At 39.9% G+C, this 21,486-nt stretch overlaps 1 protein-coding gene across 2 annotated transcripts in view; it reads right to left on the bottom strand.

The window, feature by feature from the left end:
- Window positions 1–21,486, bottom strand: part of KHDRBS2 (KH RNA binding domain containing, signal transduction associated 2) — a 658,172-nt gene that overhangs the window by 179,341 nt on the left and 457,345 nt on the right. For both annotated transcript variants that reach the window (XR_012751429.1, XM_075338445.1), the window contains exons 7-8: window positions 12,590–12,672; window positions 4,912–4,970 (exon numbers count right to left, since the gene is read on the bottom strand). Coding sequence is in view for 1 of the 2 variants with exons in the window: in XM_075338445.1 (XP_075194560.1) it covers window positions 4,912–4,970; window positions 12,590–12,672 (142 nt within the window). In the remaining variant the exon portion in view is untranslated. The remainder of the gene's footprint in view (window positions 1–4,911; window positions 4,971–12,589; window positions 12,673–21,486) is intronic.

The raw sequence follows: 21,486 nt of genomic DNA, 5'->3' as shown, positions 1-21,486 counted from the left end.
ATAGGGGCAGAGACCACGAATTCAGAGTTGGGTCACTTACTGTGAGCTTCTTGCTGATCTGGTGTAGCTTATACAAACTGTTAGGCCAAAGTCACACTTCTGAGTGACTCATGTGTGACACGTGCAAGTCTCGCATCACATCACCCGGCACAGCCGCACACTCTCCGGACAGGAGCATCTCAGATGCACAGAAATACATGCAGCCGACCTGCTCCTGTCAGCAGAGGGTGCGGCTGTGCCGGGTGATGAGATGATAGACTCGCGCTTGTCACACATGAGTCACTCGCAAGTGTGACTCCCGTCTTAATTAGATACACATACGATGCCCCGGCTGGTGGCTATGGTAAGTCAATTAAATTGATCAGTCTTGAAGTGTATATATGTCCAAAACCTTAGTGATCACAAATGTGCACCACAGTGATTTATTTTGATACCCAATGGTATGAGGCCTAATGAAACAAATGATTGCTGGTAGAAGGGCATCGTATGTGTATCTAATTAACACTTTATATAAGCTACACTTAATCTTGGGGACCGAAATATTAACTATGAAATTTTAATCACATTTTTACTCTTAAAAAATTCAGGATTAAGTGTTGTAATTTTTTATTATTATTGTTTATATGTTCATATTATTTTTAGGTAAGTAAAGATTTAATTATTTATAAAATTATTGCAGATCATTTTATCGATGTATCATTGGCCCAGCTCCTTTCGGGGTATTTAATATAATTTAATTTTTTTATACCAATATAGCAATTTATATTTCTAGCGCATACCCAATTATATTAAATTTGTTAATTTCTTACTAGCAAAGTAGGGGTGTTGTAGGGGATTGCTGCTGAAGTATTTAATTGAAGAACTAGCGCTGATACATTGTTTATACAATCAGAGTCTCAGTTCTTGATTCATGCTATCTTTACATATGCAAGCGTACACATAGTGATAGATTCCTTTTAATGGGAATCTGTCAAAAGGTTTTTGTTATGTAATCTGAGGGCGGCATGAGCTAAGAATTGAGACACTGATTTCATGAATGCGTCACTTATCAGGCTGTGTGCTATTTCAATACAATGAGTTTTTTATCAGCAAAAGTTTAATACTGACTAGGTCCCCTCCTTCTGGCACTGAGTAGCAGCTTACTATCAATATACAATGTTCACAAAGAGCCAGTGGCGTAACTACCGTGGTCGCAGCGGTCGCGATCGCGACCGGGCCCGGGAGGTTAGGGGCCCGGCGGCCGCCAGGCAGATCAGCAGCCAGCTCCTGTCAGTGTGAGAGGAGCTGCGCTGATCTGTCACAGACCTCGCGGCCGCTAATTGACCCGCTGCCGCCGCCGACACCGGGCCCCCCTGCCTGATGTTAGCGGCGGCACCGGGGCCCCCTGCCTGGTGTCAGCGGCTGCAGCGTCTCCCCCGTCACCGCGCACAGTAATGATGAAGCATAGCGCGGTCGGTGCCGCGCTATGCATCACCATTCTCCCCCTGTGCGGTGACGTCACTCCCGAGCGACTGCTGTGCTGAGTGCACAGAGTGCAGGACAGGAGGACACCGACCGCAGCACCGGGAGAACGAGCAGCGGGGAAGACAGCAGCGGTGGAAGGAAGAGAGAAGGTGAGTACTTGTTTTTTTTTTTTTTAATATAAGTGAGTAAACGGTGGCCAGAGGCTTGGGAAGGCAGTTCTGGGGAAGCTGCATTATTGTATATGGAAGCCTGGAGAGGCTGCTTTATACATGGAGGTCTGAGGAGGCTGCATTATATGTGGAGGTCTGGGGTAGCTGCATTATTATACATGGAGGCCTGGAGAGGCTGCTTTATACATGGAGGTCTGAGGAGGCTGCATTATATATGGAGGCCTGGAGAGGCTGCTTTATACATGGAGGCCTGTAGAGGCTGCTTTATACATGGAGGTCTGGGGAGGCTGCATTATATATGGAGGTCTGGGGTGGCTGCATTATTATACATGGAGGCCTGGAGAGGCTGCTTTATACATGGAGGTCTGGGGAAGCTGCATTATTATACATGGAGGCCTGGAGATACTGCATTATACATGGAGGCCTAGAGATACTGCATTATACATGGAGGCCTGAGGAGGCTGGGTGCATTGTTATACATGGAGGCCTGGAGAGGCTGGCTGCTATATTATACATGGAGGCCTGAGGAGGCTGGGTGCATTGTTATATATGGAGGTGGTCTGGAGAGACTGGGTGCTATATTATACATGGAGACCTGAGGAGGCTGGGTGCATTGTTATACATGGAGGCCTGGAGAAGCTGGCTGCTACATTATACATGGAGGCCTGAGGAGGCTGGCTGCATTATTATACATGGAGGCCTGGAGAGGCTGGCTGCATTATTATATATGGAGGTCTGGGGGGGCTGCATAATACAAACTGAAGGACACCTTGTACATGGAATATAGGGGTGCCTTATGTATGGAGGAGTATGGGGCTGCATAATGCAATATGAAGTTTTATGGGGTTGCGTTATAATACATATAGGACTATGGGGGCTACATTATAATATATGGAGGACTATGGAGGCTACCTTATACTTGGACTATGGGGGTGCATTATAAAACATTGGGGACTATGTGGTGCAGTATAATATATGGAGAACTATGGGGTGAATTATAATATATGGAGAACTATGAGAAATTCATTATAATAATTGGAGGGCTACTTTATACAAGGAGGACTATAGGGCTGCATTATAATATATGGAGGCCTATGTGGTGCAGTATAATACATGGAGAACTATGGGGTAAAATATAATACATAGAGAACTATGAGAAATTCAAGATAATAATTGAAGGGCTACTTTATACATGGAGGATTATGGGGGTGCATTATAATGTATGGAGGACTATGTGGTGCAGTATTATATATTGAGGACTATGGGGTGAATTATAATGCATGGAGAACTATGGGAAATGCATTATAATACATGGAGGACTATGGAAGTGTATTCTAATATATGAAGGGTTATGTGGGACCCTTTATACTATTTGGAAGGCTATGTGGGTGCCATTATTGTATTTGGAGAACTATATACAAGGGGGAACAAAGATACAAGCAGGGGATGGGAACGTTTTGTGCTGAGGGAAAAAGGCTCTTTTCCCTCAGCACCCAGCTTTCCCATGCTCTGCTATACATCTTCTCTCAGCACCCAGCTTTCCCATGCTCTGCTATACATCATGCTTTCCCATGCTCTGATATGGGAAAGCTGGGTGCTGAGGGAAAGATGTATAGCAGAGCATAGGGAAGCAGTGTGCCGAGGACAAGATGGATATCAGAAAATAGGAAAGCTGGGTGCTGATAGAGGGATTTCAGATCATGGGAAATCTGGGTGCTGTGGGTAAGAGCCAAGTGTCAGCATTATTATCCTATACCCCGAGTGTCAGTGTCATTATCCTGTACCCTAAATGTCGATGTACGTGGAGGGGGGGCCCAGGTCTGAACTTGGCCCATCAAACTCTAGTTACGCCCCTGCAAAGAGCTGTGGTGTGGGAGGGGTCAGATTTCCCAGCTATGCTTCATACTACATCTAATAACTCTGATTGTGTAAATGAAGTGATGCATTGCTGGCATCAGGGTCTATTTTCCTAGATTATGCTGCTCTCAAAAGAGGTAGCAAAAATCTGATGACAGTTTCCCTTAAAGCTAATTTTAAAGCTAGTGCAATGACTAACACATTTGAATATTCATTTATTTACCCCATTTATTTACCCCATTTATTGTTTCAGCTCAACACATCACCACAAAGTGAAGGCCAATAGTTGTCTACCTTCCATGTAACTTACTGTCCACTGCCTGGTGCTATGGTAAGTGTGATCACTCTTTAGATTTCTCTCCTATCTTGCTCTTTTTTGTCTCAAACTGCATACCATCATAGCAGTGAGGCAGACAGGCCATTGGACAATACTAGGTGCAATGCCTGCTGGGAAGTGTCGCAAAGGATGGTCTATTACCTATGGTGCTGGCAGAGTGCTGTTAAATGGGACACACTTACTATAAAAAAGTGGATAGCATAATTTAGAACAGATTCCAGATATATTAGACTGCATGTGCACCAGAAGCAAGCTTAACTTTTTGTTGGTGATGAGGGCAGCAATAAAATACTGTTACTCCAACAAAAATGACAGGGAAGCATATAACACAGGAATAATAAATTAGTGAAAATAATAATGAGGGCAACATTTTTTTAGGCTAGTTTAAACGACAAAAAGAACACCTAAAAATATTAGGTTTAATAAAGCTAATCAGAACTGACAACTCATTGCAAGCGATACTTATACAGAACAGAATTAAACTAATCAAATTGTAGTTATGGTACTTTTCTCAGAAAGCCCTGAAAACAACATATCAGGCCATCTTACTTTTCCCCCCTCTGCTATAGCTTCATTCACATTGATCTATTGATTGCCCTTCCAGGAGCCAGATCACAAGACTATACATGTTGTGTTTTTAAATGTTGAATAAGCCTTAGGTGTACTGATGCTATGTTCAATATATATATATATACCTATCCTAGGACTGAATAACAGGTAGCAAAATGTTACCAGGACTGCAATAAATTATGTGTTGTAAAATAGGTTCTGTGACTTGTCATTATGGCAAATTGACAGTATATAGTCCGTTTTCCTCACTTGGGCGTCACCTCTATTATTCAGAATGGAGACCAACCGAGCAGGAATTTCTCCTGCTATAAAATTATTGGCCGGGACATCTATTACATGGTTGTCAATTTACTTTTACACTGAGTATTATATACATTTCCACTACAACCACTGATAACAGCAGCTAATAGCTGAAGGCTTTAGGGATAGACACATATTAGCTCAAACAACTATCTGCATTGTATGTACTTACAAGTAATGATGTTTATGCACAAAAAGAAGAGTCTGTCTTACCGTAATTGTTGTAGTCTTCGTCATTTGTCCCATGTTCATAGTCATAATATTCTGGAACACTAGAACAAATTAAATAAAAAAGTAGTTATCATTGTATAAAATGCTAAGCTGAATGATTTAATAATATTTGTAACAATTATAACTAAATCCATCAAGAGGTATTTGCTACCTAATCTGAGAGCAGCATAATGTAGAGATATGAACTCTGATTCCAGCAATGTGCCACTTACTATACTGCTTAGTGTAGTTTTGATAAAATCACTGATTAATCAGCAGTAGATTATCAGTAGAGGACTACTTGGCCTGCTACCAGGTAGTCCAGCATATTCAGGAGCTCGTTATAATCTTGTTCTACCTTCAAATAACGCTAGATCTGCAGCAGAGAAAACACTGATTTTATCACAATGACAGCAAACAGCTCAGTAAGTGATACATCGCTGGAATCAGGGTCTCAACATTATGCTGCTGTCAGATGGGAGAGCAAACACCTGGTGGTGGATTCCCTTTAATAATGACTGAGTATATTAAATATTTATCCAGGACAATTTTATATTTTCACAATATATTATATATATATATATATACACCAGTATACCTCAAGACCCACCTCTTCCAACAAGCCTACAACCTACAATAGCCCTCAGCCCAGTAGACCACTGCGCAACCAGCTCTGTCCTCACCTATTGTACCATCACCCATTCCCTGTAGACTGTGAGCCCTCGCGGGCAGGGTCCTCTCTCCTCCTATACCAGTCTGTCTTGTACTGTTAATGATTGTTGTACGTATACCCTCTTTCACTTGTAAAGCGCCATGGAATAAATGGCGCTATAATAATAAATAATAATAATAATAATAATATATATATATATATATATATATATATATATATATATATATGTGTTACGGACCGCTCCTGGCAGAGGTTTCTGCCAATGTAACATTGACAGTGCAGTTGCTTCTCTTCTGCTCCCTTCTGTTCACTGGGGCATGATTGACAACTTCATGTTGATTGACAGCTGGCTCCCCACTGCCTAACTGCGTGGGGCCAGCTGTCAATCAGCATGATCTTGGCAGTCACAATTCGTTGACAGAGCAGCCTGGTATAGGAAGGACTGCTCTGTTGATGTGAAGCAGCAGAGTTATTGGCAGGTGCAATCCGTGACCACTCTGAGCTGATTCCAGGAAGAACAGGCAAGTAGTTTGCAACTATCTGCCTGTTAGTTTTTAATCCGATCGTGACATTTTTTTTCTCAGACAACCACTTAAATGCTCACAAGATGAAAACTAATGAACTTGGTCATTTTTTATACCACTTTATGAAAAGTATTATATGAATACCGTTATCAAACTGTATTCTTAGCTGCCCAGGGCCATACATCTATACAAGTAATGGCCGTCTACAAGAGAATTATGCTCTTTATTCAGGAGTAATTTGCATTCAGTTACTAGCAGGAATGCACTAATTATTCAGTATTTGTGTAAAAAAAGGCAGATTGTGTAATTGTTTCTGTTTAATTCAAACTGACATTGGTGGGAGATTCCTGCAGGAAAAAGCCAGATTTATTTTCATCCTCATATTGGTATAAGCCCAAAGTGACTAACAGTGATGTGACTACTATGCAAAAACCATCCCATTAAATCCTTTATTTATATTGGTGACTAAACTGGATCTTTAGTAAATGTCTCATGTAGCGGGAGCTGACATCTGTCACGTTATAATTAGTCACGTGTGAGTGCTTTCATGTCTCTGCCGGTAACTGACAAGATCAGTACACCGTTCAATGCTTTAAGGTTATCAAGTATTGCTTTCTGCTGTAATCAATTATACGTAACAGGCCTCCCTAATGTGCCTTACTACATTTCATTAACAGATACATTCACACATTACTTTACACCTTACATGGAAAATAACCTAAGAGAAATAACCCACGTTCAAACTTCCCATATGGGCAAGTAACATGTAAAACTGCCATTTCATATAATGTATGAGCAAGGTTATGTGAAGAACATTTTGTTTGTGGCACTTATTATCTGTTGTGTGCCATGATATCCAGCCTTTGACTTTGTCTGACAACCGCATTTCTTGCTGAGACGAGATTCTGGATGAAATATGTGAACTGTGGTTGCATTTTATCTAACCTTTACTTAATTTGATCTATAAAAAGTAACAAGTGTATTGAACCTGTTAATAAAAGGGTCTAAAACTTGTGCTGAGAAATAAAATAGGTTAATTGCTTGCAATAAAGCATGTCTCAGTGCTGCCCAAGGGGAGCAATGTGGTAGAGAATCTGATGTGTGCCTGGAGCGAAAGAGTTCACCTAGATTATTGCAATGAAAAGGAAGCAAATACAAACTAGAATGTAGATGTGCATGATCGCGCTTATAAATAAGGATGTCTCTGCCAGGGACGTCCATCACTCTGGAACGTTTATAAAAAAAAAGGAAGTTGCATATAGTCTTTAGGAACTTAAAGGGGGGGGTTGCTAGTTAGTATTCATAGGCACATCGATATTATGTTGAGAAACAAGGTTTCTTTCAAATACCTTGTATTGCCAATAATGTCTGTGAAGAGCACTATTTCGGTCCGTTCATCACCTTCTCGTGAACCCCGGGCTCCATCACCTCTGATGTCCGGTGATGTCACGTCAACTTCCAGTTGACCTGACATCACTGCGGTCGGTACCAGTTTTCCCGAGTGACTGGGCTGTGGGTGGCATTTCACCACTCAAAATGACCCAGTATCACAGCCCAGCATCTCCCTGCTCCCTCCTTCACTGGGGAGTGCTGCAAGCAGGCACGATACTGGACTATGATGAGCAGTGAAATACCACCCACAGCCCAGTGACTTAGGAACACGAGGGCCAGCTGCAGTGATGTCAGATCAACAGGAAGTTAACGTGACATCACTGGACATCAGGGTCATGGAGCCCAGAGGTCACAAGAAGGGGATGAATGGAGCACAATAGCGCCACTCACAGGCACTACTGGCACACAAGGTATTTGAGAGAAACCTTGTTTCTCAACATAAAATCGATGTGACTATGAAAACTAACTAGTGAACCACCTCTTTAAGGGTGACAAAAACAAGGTGAATTATTAAAAAAAATATACAAATTTGGATCCTGTTTATTTAATGTTATTCAATTTTATTGTCAAAATGCAACTGAAAATATATCTGTTTGCATCTTAGGTACAGAGGGCCCCTGTAGTTATATATTATGGAGCCCTAGGCACTTGTGTGCTGCTGTTAGGCATCTCTAATGGTGATGATAATTAGATGAAACATACAACAATGTTTTTCAGAGATTCTGTGGGAATAAAATCTTTTTATTCCTTTGCATGAAATTGGCATTAACAACATGTAGCATCATGCACCACCCCTAAGGGTGCCAACATGTTGCGAAAAGGGGGGCTTGTTTGCTCTTACAATTAGCAGATTGCTCTATGGCACATTATTGTTAGAAGAGACAGCCTGTATCTATTTTATCACCTCTAACGTAGGTCACACATACCTTTCGCTGACCATCTTAAAGCCTGATTGCTGTTTAAATTAATTAATAATAGAAATCAATTAAATTTGCTTTGAATACAACAAAAGGTTGCGAGTCTCCAGTGTCTGCATATTTTGAGATCCGATTCGCTCAAATAATTTTGTTTCTTTTTACGTCTTGAAGAGGTTAAGAAATATAAAAAACATTATACTCACCTTGTTCCTCTGCTGTCCTGGTGATGTAGCATCATGCTCGGTCTTCTTTTGGCTCACTTCCTCCAGCTATGGTCTTTTACTACTTCTTCACTCTATGGTTCCTCTGGTGCTGACTAGGTCTCAATGGACAACATGGCATTGCAGGACGAAGCACCTGATATCACATGAGCCACAGTATGCATCGGAGGCACTAAAGAGTGCAATGACTTGAAGGTGGAAGAAGTGGATAGAGCTGATGGGAGGAAGTGCGTCATGGGAAGATCAAGCATAAAGGTGCAGTGCCAGAATATAACTGAGCACCTTTTTTTTTAACCCATTCATCCATTATGCTTATTCAGTGCCAGATGCACAAAACAGTGCGAAAGATTGAAGATGGAAAAGAAGACTGGAGCTGGAGGAAGAAGTTGAGTCAGGTTAGGACCAGGTGGGAAGCTGCGGTGCCAGGACAGATGAGTTGAGTATAAGAACCTAATAAAGGGCTATTAAAACTGATTCCATTAGCGTTGAATAAATATGACTCAAATCAAAATTGTTGCAAATCTGGCAAATCAAATTTAGGAAGATTTTATCATCATGCCAAATTAATATATGAATAGTAATGAAGATCCAATACATTTTAACCCTAGAGGGAGAAACTATGTTGTAGCTCTTGATTTATTCTTAAATTAGCAATATATACTGTACATATACAGTATTGAAAAGTGCACAAATAGGTTACAAAAAAATAGATATTTTGTCTAGCCTCTGATCTTCATCACATTTTATTTTAACACATCATTGTTATTTTTTAATTTAGAATAATATTATAAGGCTCTCAAGAATATTCCTAACCTACATATTGAAGGATGAACGGATTGAGATTAGATCTTACATTTATAAAAAAAACTGAATTATAAGCTACTTAAGCTTAGGCAACCTACTAAAATAATATGACATGGCAATAAAATAGTATAGCAGTGTCAGCACAATTTATGTCCCCTATACGGAAAGCTTAACCATTGATTGTTCCTTTGTGCTATGGCATCAACTTCTAAAACCTGAAACCCATGGTTCACTTTGTATTATAGTGATTCTATCACAAAAGCAAAGCATTCGATATATTTATTCCCTGGTGATGTGGAGATTGTTATTAAAGCAATGTTTTAAGATTTTGCTGAACGGCAGAACAGAAGAGCAAGTGGATGTACTTCACTTGTAGGATTTAACTTCTTTTGTGTTGGGTACTGTGCTTCTGATGCACAACATAGATAAGAGGTGAAAAACACGGGCTTTCAATTCGGCACCATAATTAACATTTATAAACCATACTATTAAGCCTTTAATCAATTATTGCTTCCTGTGTGTTCAAAGTATGATAACTGGTACTTAGCAATATTACAGCAAGAAGCCAACATCATGCAAAGGCTTAGAAGCTAGGAATACAAACACCAAGGGTTTTACGAGTACGGTAATTTATATGCAATATTCTTATTATGAGTGGCGTGTTTCACCTTTATAAGTGGATTAGGAAGCATAGGATTGAAACTGCATTACCGCCACACTCTGGCCACTAGCTTGTAAAATACTTATTTTTAGAATTTTAGTTTTTGGTGTCAAGGAGTAATCAATGGGACCTTTAAAAATGTCATTAAAAAAATAGAATTTAAGAGCAGACTCACATCCTCCAATTTTTTAAAGAAAAATTGCTAATATGCTAATGGGTTTTTTTTTAGATTAATGGAAACAATAGCAAGAAGAAACAAAAAGGTTTCACAGTTTTCTAAAGCAGAACTGCATATCCTATTTTCTGTATTGGCAAAAATCTATGGCAATGGTTTTAAAATTCTTGTTTGTTGCATGCATTTTACTTAGAGTATACACTGTGTACAGAATTATTAGGCAATTTGTATTTTAGACGATTTGTTTTATTATTGATCAACAACTATGTTCTCAATCAACCCACAATACTCATAAATATCAAAGCTTAATATTTTTGGAAGTTGGAGTGGGGTTTTTTTTAGATTTGGCTATCTTAGGTGGATATCTGTTTGTGCAGGTAACTATTACTGTGCAGAATTATTAGGCAACTTAATAACAAATATATTCCCATCTCACTTGTTTATTTTCACCAGGTAAACCAATATAACAGCGCAAAATTTAGAAATAAACATTTCTGACATTGAAAAACAAACCCATAAAAAAATTAGTGTCCAATATAGCCACCTTTCTTTATGATGACACTCAACAGCCTGCTATCCATAGATTCTGTCAGTTGCTTGATTTGTTTACGATCAACATTGCGTGCAGCAACCACCACAGCCTTCCACACACTGTTCTGAAAGGTGTACTGTTTTTTCTCCCTGTAGATCTTACATTTTAAGAGGGACCACAGATTCTCTATGGCGTTCAGATCAGGTGAACAAGGGGGCCATGATATTATTTTTTCATCTTTTAGACCTTTACTGGCCAGCCACATTGTGGAGTAGTTGGATGCATGTGATGGAGCATTGTCCTGCATGAAAATCATGTTTTTCTTGAACGATACCAAGTTCTTCCTGTACCACTGCTTGAAGAAATTGTCTTCCAGAAACTGGCAGTAGGTCTGGGAGTTGAGCTTTACTCCATCCTCAACCCAAAAAGGTCCCACAAGTTCATTTTTGATGATACCAGCCCATACCAGTACCCCACCTCCACCATGCTGGCGTCTGAGTCGGAGTGGAGCTCTCTGCCCTTTACTGATCCAGCCTCTGGCCCATCCATCTGGCCCATCAAGAATCATTCTCATTTTATCAGTCTATAAAATGTTTGAAAAATCAGTCTTAAGATACTTCTTGGCCCAGTCTTGACATTTTATCTTATGTTTCTTGTTCAAAGGTGGTCGTTTTTCAGCCTTCCTTACCTTGGTCATGTCCATGAGTATGGCACATCTTGTGCTTTTTGATACTCCAGTAACGTTACAGCTCTGAAATATGGCCAAACTGGTGGCAAATGGCATCTTGGAAGCTTCATGCTTGATTTTCCTCAATTCATGGGCAGTTATTTTGCGCCTTTTTTGCCCAACACGCTTCTTGCAACCCTGTTGGCTATTTGCCATGAAACGCTTGATTATTTGGTGATCACGCTTCAAAAGTTTGGCAATTGCAAGATTGATGCATCCCTTTGCAAGACATCTCACAATTTTGGATTTTTCAGAGCCCATCAAATCTCTCTTCTGACCCATTTTGACAACGGAAAGGAAGTTGCCTAATAATTAAGCACACCTTATATAGGGTGTTGATGTCATTACACCACACCCATCCTCATTACAGAGATGCACATCACCTGATTTACTTAATTGGTAGTTGGCTCTCAAGCCTATACAGCTTGGAGTAGGACAACATGTATAAAAATTATCATGTGATCAAAATACTCATTTGCCTAATAATTCTGCACACAGTGTATTAGTTTTCGCCATGTGTTTGTTCTGATGGTAGTTGTTGTCAATGTGTACAAATACCCCTAGATAAGTGTCTAAAAATTTACTGTATATCCCTGGTTTGCGGTGCTGTGAAATGATTTGCACCTTGAGTCTTCCTTCCAGCTTCTCCCTATGTATACATATTTATTATAAATATGTTTCCTATTTTTTTATTATTTCAGAATTTCTTTTAGATCAACCTTAGTCATGTGAAAATGGCATGCTCCTCTTTATCACAATTTACAAACTTATCTCACCATTATGTAAACTTATTGATGACATTGATTGCAGACATGTTGAATCTAAAACTGGCAGCCCCGAGAACTAGGTAGTTACTACAATATTTTTATTTAACCAACTGAATGAAAAAAAGCACCATGACAAGGAACATATCGAAGAGCATCTTATACATCTTTTGTACTATTATAAAACAATAATATCAGAATTAATTTAAAGTTTTTATCATTTATGTTTAAACGTCCAATTCCCAAAGTTATCATGAATAGCAGGGACTCATAATCATATAATTTTCTTACCTCTGTGGTTGTGTGGAGTAACTGTTCTCATAATCCTCATAGCTCTGCTCATCATAATCCTCTCCAAAGCCATCATCATAGCCCTTTTTAAATACAGAAGTATAGTATTGTTAAAATTTGATTTTTTTTTTGTTTTTAAACATTACACGTATACTCTTTATTTAATACCGTTCTGATACTTTTAGTCCTATTATTAATCAAATATACACAGGCTGAAAATGAAATGAAATGAAAATAAAATTCACACTCATAATGCATATAAGATGCAAAAATTGTACATTTTGCTTGTACCAAAAAAATTACACTTGACAAACTGTATCTTGGTAGGATACTTGAGTTAAACAAACTTCATTAAATTGGATTTGGCAAATTCCATTCAGGGGGAAGATTCACATCAATATACAGGTGCATCTCAATAAATTAGAATATCATCAAAAAGTTAATTTATTTCAGTAATTCAATACAAAACGGGAAATGGATATATTATATAGAGTCATTACAAATAGAGTGATCTATTTCACGTGTTTATTTCTGTTAATGTTGATGATTATGGCTTACAGACAATGAAAACCCAAACTTCATAATCTCAGAAAATTAGAATATTATAAAAGACCAACTGAAAAAATTATTTAAAACTCAGAAATGTTGGCGCCTTCTGAAAACTCTGTACAGTAAATGCGCTCAATACTTGGCTGGGGCTTCTTTTGCATGAATTCCTGCATCAATGCACCATGACATGGAGGCGATCAGCCTGTAGCACTGCTGAGGAGTTATGGAAGCCCTGGTTGCTTTGATAGCAGTCTTCAGCTCGTCTGCATTGTTGAGTCTGGTATCTGTCATCTTCCTCTTGACAATACCCCATAGATTCTCTATGGGGTTTAGGTCAGGCGAGTTTGCTGGCCAATCAAGCACAGTGATACTGTGGTTATTAGAGCAGGTATTGGTACATTAGGCAATGTGGACAGGTGCCAAGTCCTGCTGGAAAATTAAATTTCTATCTTCAAAAAGCTTGTCGGCAGAGGGAAGCATGAAGTGTTCTAAAATTTCCAGATAGACTGATGCGCTAACTTTGGTTTTGATAAAACACAGTGGACCTACACCAGCAGATGACATGGCTCCCCAATCTATCACTGATTGTGGAAACGCCACACTAAACCTCAAGCAGCTTGGATTGTGGCCTCTTCACTCTTCCTCCAAACTCTGGGACCTTATTTTTCAAATGAAATGCAAAATTCACTTTCATCAGAAAGCAAAATTTTGGGCCACTGAGCAACAGTCTAGTAGTTTTCTTCTTGGCCCAGGTAAGACACTTGTTGTGTTGTCTATTGGTCATGAGTAGCTTGACACAATGCCCTGGATACGTCTGTGTGTGGTGGCTCTTGAAGCACTGATTCCAGCAGCAGTCCACTCCTTATGAATCTCCCCCAAATTTTTTAATGGTCTTTTATTAACAATTCTTTCAAGGCTGCAGTAATCCCAGTTGCTTGTGCACCTTTTTCTACTACACTTTTTCTTTCCACTCAACTTTCCATTGATATGCTTGGATACAGCACTCTGTGAACAGCCAGCTTCTTTAGCAATGAGCTTTTATGGCTTAGCCTCCTTGTGAAGTGTGTCAGTAACTGCCTTCTGGATAACTATCAAGTCAGAAGTCTTCCCTATGATTGTGTAGTCTACTGAACCAGACTAAGGGACCATTTTAAATGTTTAGGAAGCCTTTGTAGGTGTTTTGTGGTAATTATTCTAATTTTCCGAGTTAATGACTTTTGGGTTTTGTTTGTAATGACTATATAATATATGTGCTTCCTACTTCTTTTGATAGGCTCCTCTTCCGCATTCCAGTCTTCCTTTGCTGGTGCTGTAGCAGATTAGGCCCCAGTAATTGATGTGTATCATACCCCTTTTGACAAGACAAGTGAGCAACTCAGCTGTGGCAGAGCTTGTGTAACCCAGATCAAAGGAAGATAAGACTGAAGAAGAAGAAAGAAGAGCTTAACAGAAGAGGAAAGAGACACATCAGTCTGTGGAGACTGAAGATAGGCGGGAATTGAAGTTGTTTGTGTTTTTTATTAACTCATTTCCACCTCAGATCCTAGCAAAATGGAGCTGGTCAACTGCCTTTTCCTAGGTTCACACAAATTTAATCCCCAAAATCTCAGATTCATTATAATTTGAAATTTGGAATAAAGTAAATTTGATTAATGTAAACTTGATTCAGTCATCTTTATAGGTTACATATTTTGAATAGTAAAATAGTAAATGTAAATGTCCCAAAGTAACATTATTGTTATGAACCGGCACCGCCATAGCCGCAAGCAGCCTGCTGCGATTCCTGTTGCGCCCAGGTGCCGGCTGCCATTCTTGGCCGTGCCTCGGGTCGTCCAGTTGGCTGTTCCTTCCACCACGTCTAAGTGTGGAGAGGCGGCTAGTGCGCATGCGTGCACCGATTTACCCCAGCCAGTGTTTAAGCCCGGTGTTTTGCATAGTGAGCATGCTCAGCCTGTTTGTGTTATGTCTGAGACTAAGTCCTCAGTTCAGGCTACTGAGCATGCTCAAACTGATAGTCTGCTTTCTAAGCCTGTGGCTCAGGCTACTGAGCATTCTCAGGCACTTAGTGCATCAGAGGCTAGGTCTGGTAAGGACCTCACTGAGCATGTCCGTGAGGTGGCAGGCCCTGATAGGGCAGAGAGTGTCAGGTGTCCTGATGACGTGGCAACTCCGGACTGGTTCGCAGAGGCCCGCCCCTATGATCTGGCACCTCAGTATTGGTCGTCAGACGATGACTGGTGAAGTGTTTGGGGCGTGGCTGCCATGAGGTCATCAATGACGTGGCGGTTCCGGATAGGTCGCATGTGACGTCACTGATGACATGGCACTCTGCTATTGGACCTTGGTGGTTCCACCCTGGGTTTGGGGCGGACCCAGATTATAAAAGGGGCTGGAGACAACATGGAGGTGCGCAGTCTTCACTTTTGCTCAGTCAGAGCACACCTCCATGTTAGAGCCTCATTGCGGCATAAGCCTATGTTGGGAAGCGGTAGGTAGGGTTAGGCGAACGGTGCCTGTCATGCCAAGATTCGTGGCTCGGCACATCAGGGTCAGGCGCCGTGCTTCCCTCCTGCCGTTTCAGTCTTGCTATAGCAGCCCAGTGGCGTTAACTGGGTTGCGGCTGCTGTGCTTCCTGCCCGATTGTGCTCCCTACGCACACGGACAACGCACCTGCTGCGCCACCTGTCCGATTGTGCCCCCTACGCACACGGACAACGCACCTGCTGCGCCACCTGTCTGATTGTGCCCCCTATGCACACGGACAACGCACCTGCTGGGCCACCTGTCCGGTTGTGCCCCCTACGCGCACGGACAGTGTACCCCAGGACCCCTGTGGAGTTAACAGGGTGTTCCTTATCCTCCTCGGCTTCCCGGTTAACGCTACTGGTGTACCCATCTGGCCTGACGTGTCCTACACACACGTGGCCAGTCGAGAGGTGGCCAGAAACGCTAATCGGAGGACCGCTCGGCCTGACGTGTCCTACACACGTGGCAGACAGGGCGCTTTCGTGGCGGTCTTCCGGTCAACGCTACCTGGTTACCACCCGGCCTGACGTGATTCCTGCACACGTGGTTGGTGTAGCGCTAGGTGCACCAAAACGCTAATCGGGTTGTCGTCCGGTCTGACGTGTCCCAACACACGTGACCGGTTCCCAGAGTTCCTGGGTTATCTCAGAGCCATCCAGCTCTATAGTCTCCGCCTAACCCTCAGGTGCCAGCAGCTCCTTTGTCATCTGGAGCACGGTGGGCCCCGACTGGCGATTAGGATATATACCCCCTGGTCCTAATCTGCCGGCCCCCCCGTAACAATTATAATAGGCTGCGTATAAATACATGTAGGATTTTAATTATCAATTAGAAGTATGAATCATATAGAAAGATGATTAACTTTGTAAATATATATCACTGTTTATCTTGTACTGATCATGAGTAACCGTTACTGTGAGCGTTGAAATAACTCTGATTTTTTTGGGCCACAGTTATTTAGCTTGCTGAAAAGATCATCTTCAACAATATACTGTTGATAAAGTTGCACATTTTCTATACACTATAAAGGTAACAAATCTTAAAATGCACACTTTGTGCAGTATGAAGCATAAAAAAATGCTGATGGATTTTACTCCTGAAGTCTACAGAATTGTGAAAGCAATCCTGGACTACCCTACATGCTATATTTAAGAATAAACAATGACTAATGCAAAGTCCTTGAATATAGAATATGAACTAAAGTCACTACACTGCATACATTATTAGATGTGTCTGTTACGTCTGATAAAACTGGTATATTCTTTGATAATCCATGTCAATATATATGATGTGAGATAGATACAAGATATGTAGCCAGGAATTGCTATTTTTCTCCCAATTCTCTTCTCATGTGCATACTAATATGCAGGAATTAGGATCTACAAAAAACTGGTTGAGGTAAAAGGAGTTTAGAAAAGGTTGGTGTCCCTAGCAAGGCATTGTTTGATGGGGACTTTGGTAACTCCCTTTTGGACCTTAGCATTGATGAAATGATAGGCAAGTTAAGGCTTCAGGTCTGTCCTTCCCTTGGGGTCTGATTTTCCTCGTTGCCCTCAGTGCAGCTGTACAGCTGGAGGAAAAGTGACTGAAGAGAGAAAGGTGTCCATCAAAGAGACTCGATTACTGAAGACTGCTAGTCTTAAGTTGGTGCTATTAGTGCAAGGAAACACATCCCTTTAGTTTCTCTTTTCTGATGGTTGGTAGTAGGCCAATTGAATAGTGAGAAAAGCTAATATTTAGATAGTACTCAGCTGAGCAGGGGTTAATTTATGTTTTGTGTCTGGATGTAAAGGCTTTGCACTAATTTTGTAGACCAAAAATAAACAGCAGAAGTCCTGTTTTAACTTCTGTGTCACTGTCTCTGACTACATTGGCCCCAATTTTGCCAACCGTTAAGCAGCCAATCTGTCCCAAAATATAATAGTTTAATAAAGTTTAAAATAAAATCGCCACCAACTTAGTCTGATTGACAACTTCTCACTGTCCCTCCTCCCTGTTGCTGTTCCTCACACTGCTCAGTACAAGCTTCAGCTCTCAGGCAGAGTGAATGCACTTGGACCAATGATTCCTCATTCTTTAGGCAAACTCATGAAATCTGATAAATTCAGAATTATACCATCATTCTGACATGCATTTTAAATAAAACATGTTGGCCTCCTCAGGTAAAAAATGATCTATACCAGTGATGGCGAACCTGTGGCACTCCAGCTGTTGCAAAACTACAATTCCCATCATGTCTTCACAGCCAAAGCTTTTGCTTTGAATGGCCAGGCATCATGGGAATTGTAGTTTTGCAACAGCTGGAGTGCCACAGGTTCGCCATCACTGATCTATACAGTAATGTATGCAGTTTGTGTTGTGAAATCTTCTAACAGATCTGCTTTAATGTAATATGTATACTAGAAAGGTGGAAATGGCTACAGCTCAAACTTTTTTTCTGAAATGTTACTGAATACCCTAAAGATTTTTAAAGTTGAAGAATATTTTTAAATTATACATCACTCATAATAACTATATCTAAGTACAACTACTTCCAGTGATATTTGTGCCTTTGTTCTTCCTGCGAGTCTAGATATAAAATCCAATTTAAATCTATCATATTTCCAATTTCCTTTTAAGTTATAAATTAGATTTTTATTTTAAAAGAATGAAAGGATCTCTGAGTTTTCTGAGGGGAAACATTTTATAGTCAACAGGTCTGCAATTTTGAGCATAAAATGAAAAATGCATATTTATTGAAGTGTCACTTGAAAACCAAGAACAATGCACATTTGTAGGTGGCACTGAAGGATACAATTGACATTAACTTTGATATTCATTATAAAGGTAATAAGAACTTATGATTCAACTCATAAAGCTGTCATAATGCAATTTGTACTTTGAAATTATAATGCTCGCCATTAATAATACAGCACAATGGCAATATAAAAATTTCTGAATAGCAGAATATTTTACTTTTATATATAATGTATATCTGTACTTGCATGTAGTTTTTGCATAAATCAATAGTATATGTACATGCATAAGTCTTTGAAATACATCTTATTTGGGGAAATAAGGAACAAAGACAAATTGATCCAGCGTGTCACTTCAGGATGTCCAAATAAAAAATAGCTTCTATTTTCAAAAATGTTAAAATACCATTCTGTATAGATCTAGAAAAAAAAAAATCATAATCCTATATGCCCAGTATTAGACTACGCGTTTTGATGCATTACACGTCTTCATCATGGTCATGCTTATTTGGGGAAACAGTCCTCCTCTTCCCTTATATTTCACTACAGTCTTTCTGAAGATGTTTAGCCGCCAAAGAATGTTTTTAGTAGCACAGTAACTGAGGACAGGGGGATATGGATATCTAATACTAACAAAATAGTAAAAAACCCAAAAACTTCAAATATCACAACTGTGCACGTCAACACATACATACAAACTATGTGCTGGAAAACCAGTACTGGTTTATTTCAAAAGCTGCTGGCAATAGTAACTGGTAGTGAAGTAAAAAAAAGGAACACACAAGTCTTTGGAAACACAACTTATGGAATTTGTGTAGCAGTTTATTAAACTGATGCTATACTTTTTACTGAACACAAAAGTTTACATTAAAAATATTGAGATCATATGAAAACTGTATAAAATAGTTTTCAGCTTGGTACAAAATGATGAACGTATGGACATTTTCATAGGATTCTGTGCATGAAGCCTAACTTTTTTCATTTTTTTTATTTTAGCTTGTTAGTATTTCAATTATAAGGGACCATCCATGGCGAGGTTTGCGTCGCGGTTCCACCACATCTGGTTATGGTACCACTGAGTGTGTATGTTCTAGGTACTGACAGTAGACTCCTATTCAGGCCACAAGTCGTTTGATGGTATGGGAACCTTGCTAATATGCAAATAATCAGGTAAACCAGAATCCGTTTGTAAAAAGATAAAATATTTTTACTGGAATTCTTTAAACACAACTTCAATAGACGATAGCAGGCACAATACGTATGAGACTTTTCTTCTGTATCATACAAAGGCATTCTATATATAGGTATCAAATTCGGCAAGTCAATGATCTTGATATTATACATAAGTGTCAGAGTACTTTTCAGGTTTCCCAGCTCTAAACCTCATTTTCTTTATCCTCCACTACAGGTTTACTTTTATATCTCCTCCTGGTGGGAATAGGAGTTCTCTAATCCTCCAGAATCGGCAAATACGGTGCCCTTTGTAGCCCACTCCTTCTAACTGCCTAGGAGAATTACACCTGTCTCAACTCTGTTATGCTATGGTTGTACTCATTGCAGATGTAAGGAACCTGCTTTGCTTTACTCTTGCAATCTCTACACTCTGGTTGTATAGCAATCAGTTACAAATAGGACTTCTGGAATTGGCTAGCCTGAGAATCTTTTGTTGTGAAACACATACTCCAAGTTGTGTCCTTTCCTTACAGCAATCATTCATTCTACTTCAAAAGCTCAACTCCAATTGACATTAACTTCTCGTGTGCCCATCTAAATTTTCCCAAGACATGGGCTAGCCCTACAGTTAACCCTTTCAGTATGAGGCTAACTAAGTCCTGCAACACAGATTATATCAAACTACCAAATGGTAGTTCCCTCTGCACGGTGACTACGTTTCAGATACTTAAGAGCAGTTTACAAATATCTGAAAGGTAGCCACAGTTCACAGGGAACTACTCTATTCTCATTACCAGAAGGAAGTACAAGAAACAATGGGAGGAAGCTAAAAGGAAGGAGAAAAAGGTTACACATTAAAAAAAACTTTTTGGTGGTGAGGGCAGTCAGAGAGTGGAACAGACTGCCATGAGAGGTTAAGAGCTCTCCATCAATGGAAATCTTCAAGTGAAGCTGGATAAACATATAGCTGGGATGATTTGGGAAAACCTGTTCTCACAGGGAGTTGGACTCGATGGCCCTTTAGGTCCCTACCAACCATTTTATGATTCTATAAAGGGTGTAAAAATATTATTGCTACTCCTCTATAAGCCACTTATAAGGCCACATCTAGAATATGGGATTCAGTTTTGGGTTTCAAATTTTAAAAAAAGGACATTCAGAAGTTAGAGTTAGTTTAAAGCCAGAGAACTAGACTACTACCAAAAATGGAAGGCCTACCATATGATGAGAGGTTGAAAAAGTTGGATTTATTTAGCTTAGAAAAAATACATCTCAGTTGGAATCTTATATGTATAAATACATGACTGGTCAATATAAAGGACTGGCACATGACTTATTCCTGCCAAAGACAATACTAGCAGGGGGCACTCACTGTGAGTGGAAAAAAAGGAAATTCCAGCAGCTAAATAAGAAAAACCTCTCTAAAGTTAGAGTAGTCAGATTGTGGAATTCCCTACCACAAGAGGTAGTAATGGCAGACACTATAACAGCTTTTAAAAAAGGGCTGGATGATTTCCTCAGTACACATAACATTGTCGGTTATAAATGATTTAATGACAAAATGTATAATTGGTGGAGGAAGGTTGAACTATATGGACTTAGGGCTTTTTTCAACATATGTAACTATGTAACAACAAAGATCCAAAATTTAATTCCATCCTGGAGAACAGTTTATATTTTTTTACATTGTCATTTGGGCTACTTTTCTGAAAACCTTGGTGCTTTTAGTGAAGATCAAGGAGAAACTTTTTATCAGGATATAAAGAAGATGAAACGACAATACCAAGGATGGAATGTGAAAATGATGGGGGGCCTACTGCTGGATAGTTCACAGAGAAGATCCACAAACTTTCTATGAGAGGAAAGGTATCAAGAGAAGCTTTAAAGAGAAAAGGAAAAGGCGCAAGAATTAAT

Source organism: Anomaloglossus baeobatrachus, chromosome 3 (genome assembly GCF_048569485.1).
Source record: "Anomaloglossus baeobatrachus isolate aAnoBae1 chromosome 3, aAnoBae1.hap1, whole genome shotgun sequence".
NCBI classification, from domain to species: Eukaryota; Metazoa; Chordata; class Amphibia; order Anura; family Aromobatidae; genus Anomaloglossus; species Anomaloglossus baeobatrachus.
This window is presented reverse-complemented; position numbering and strand designations above follow the sequence as displayed.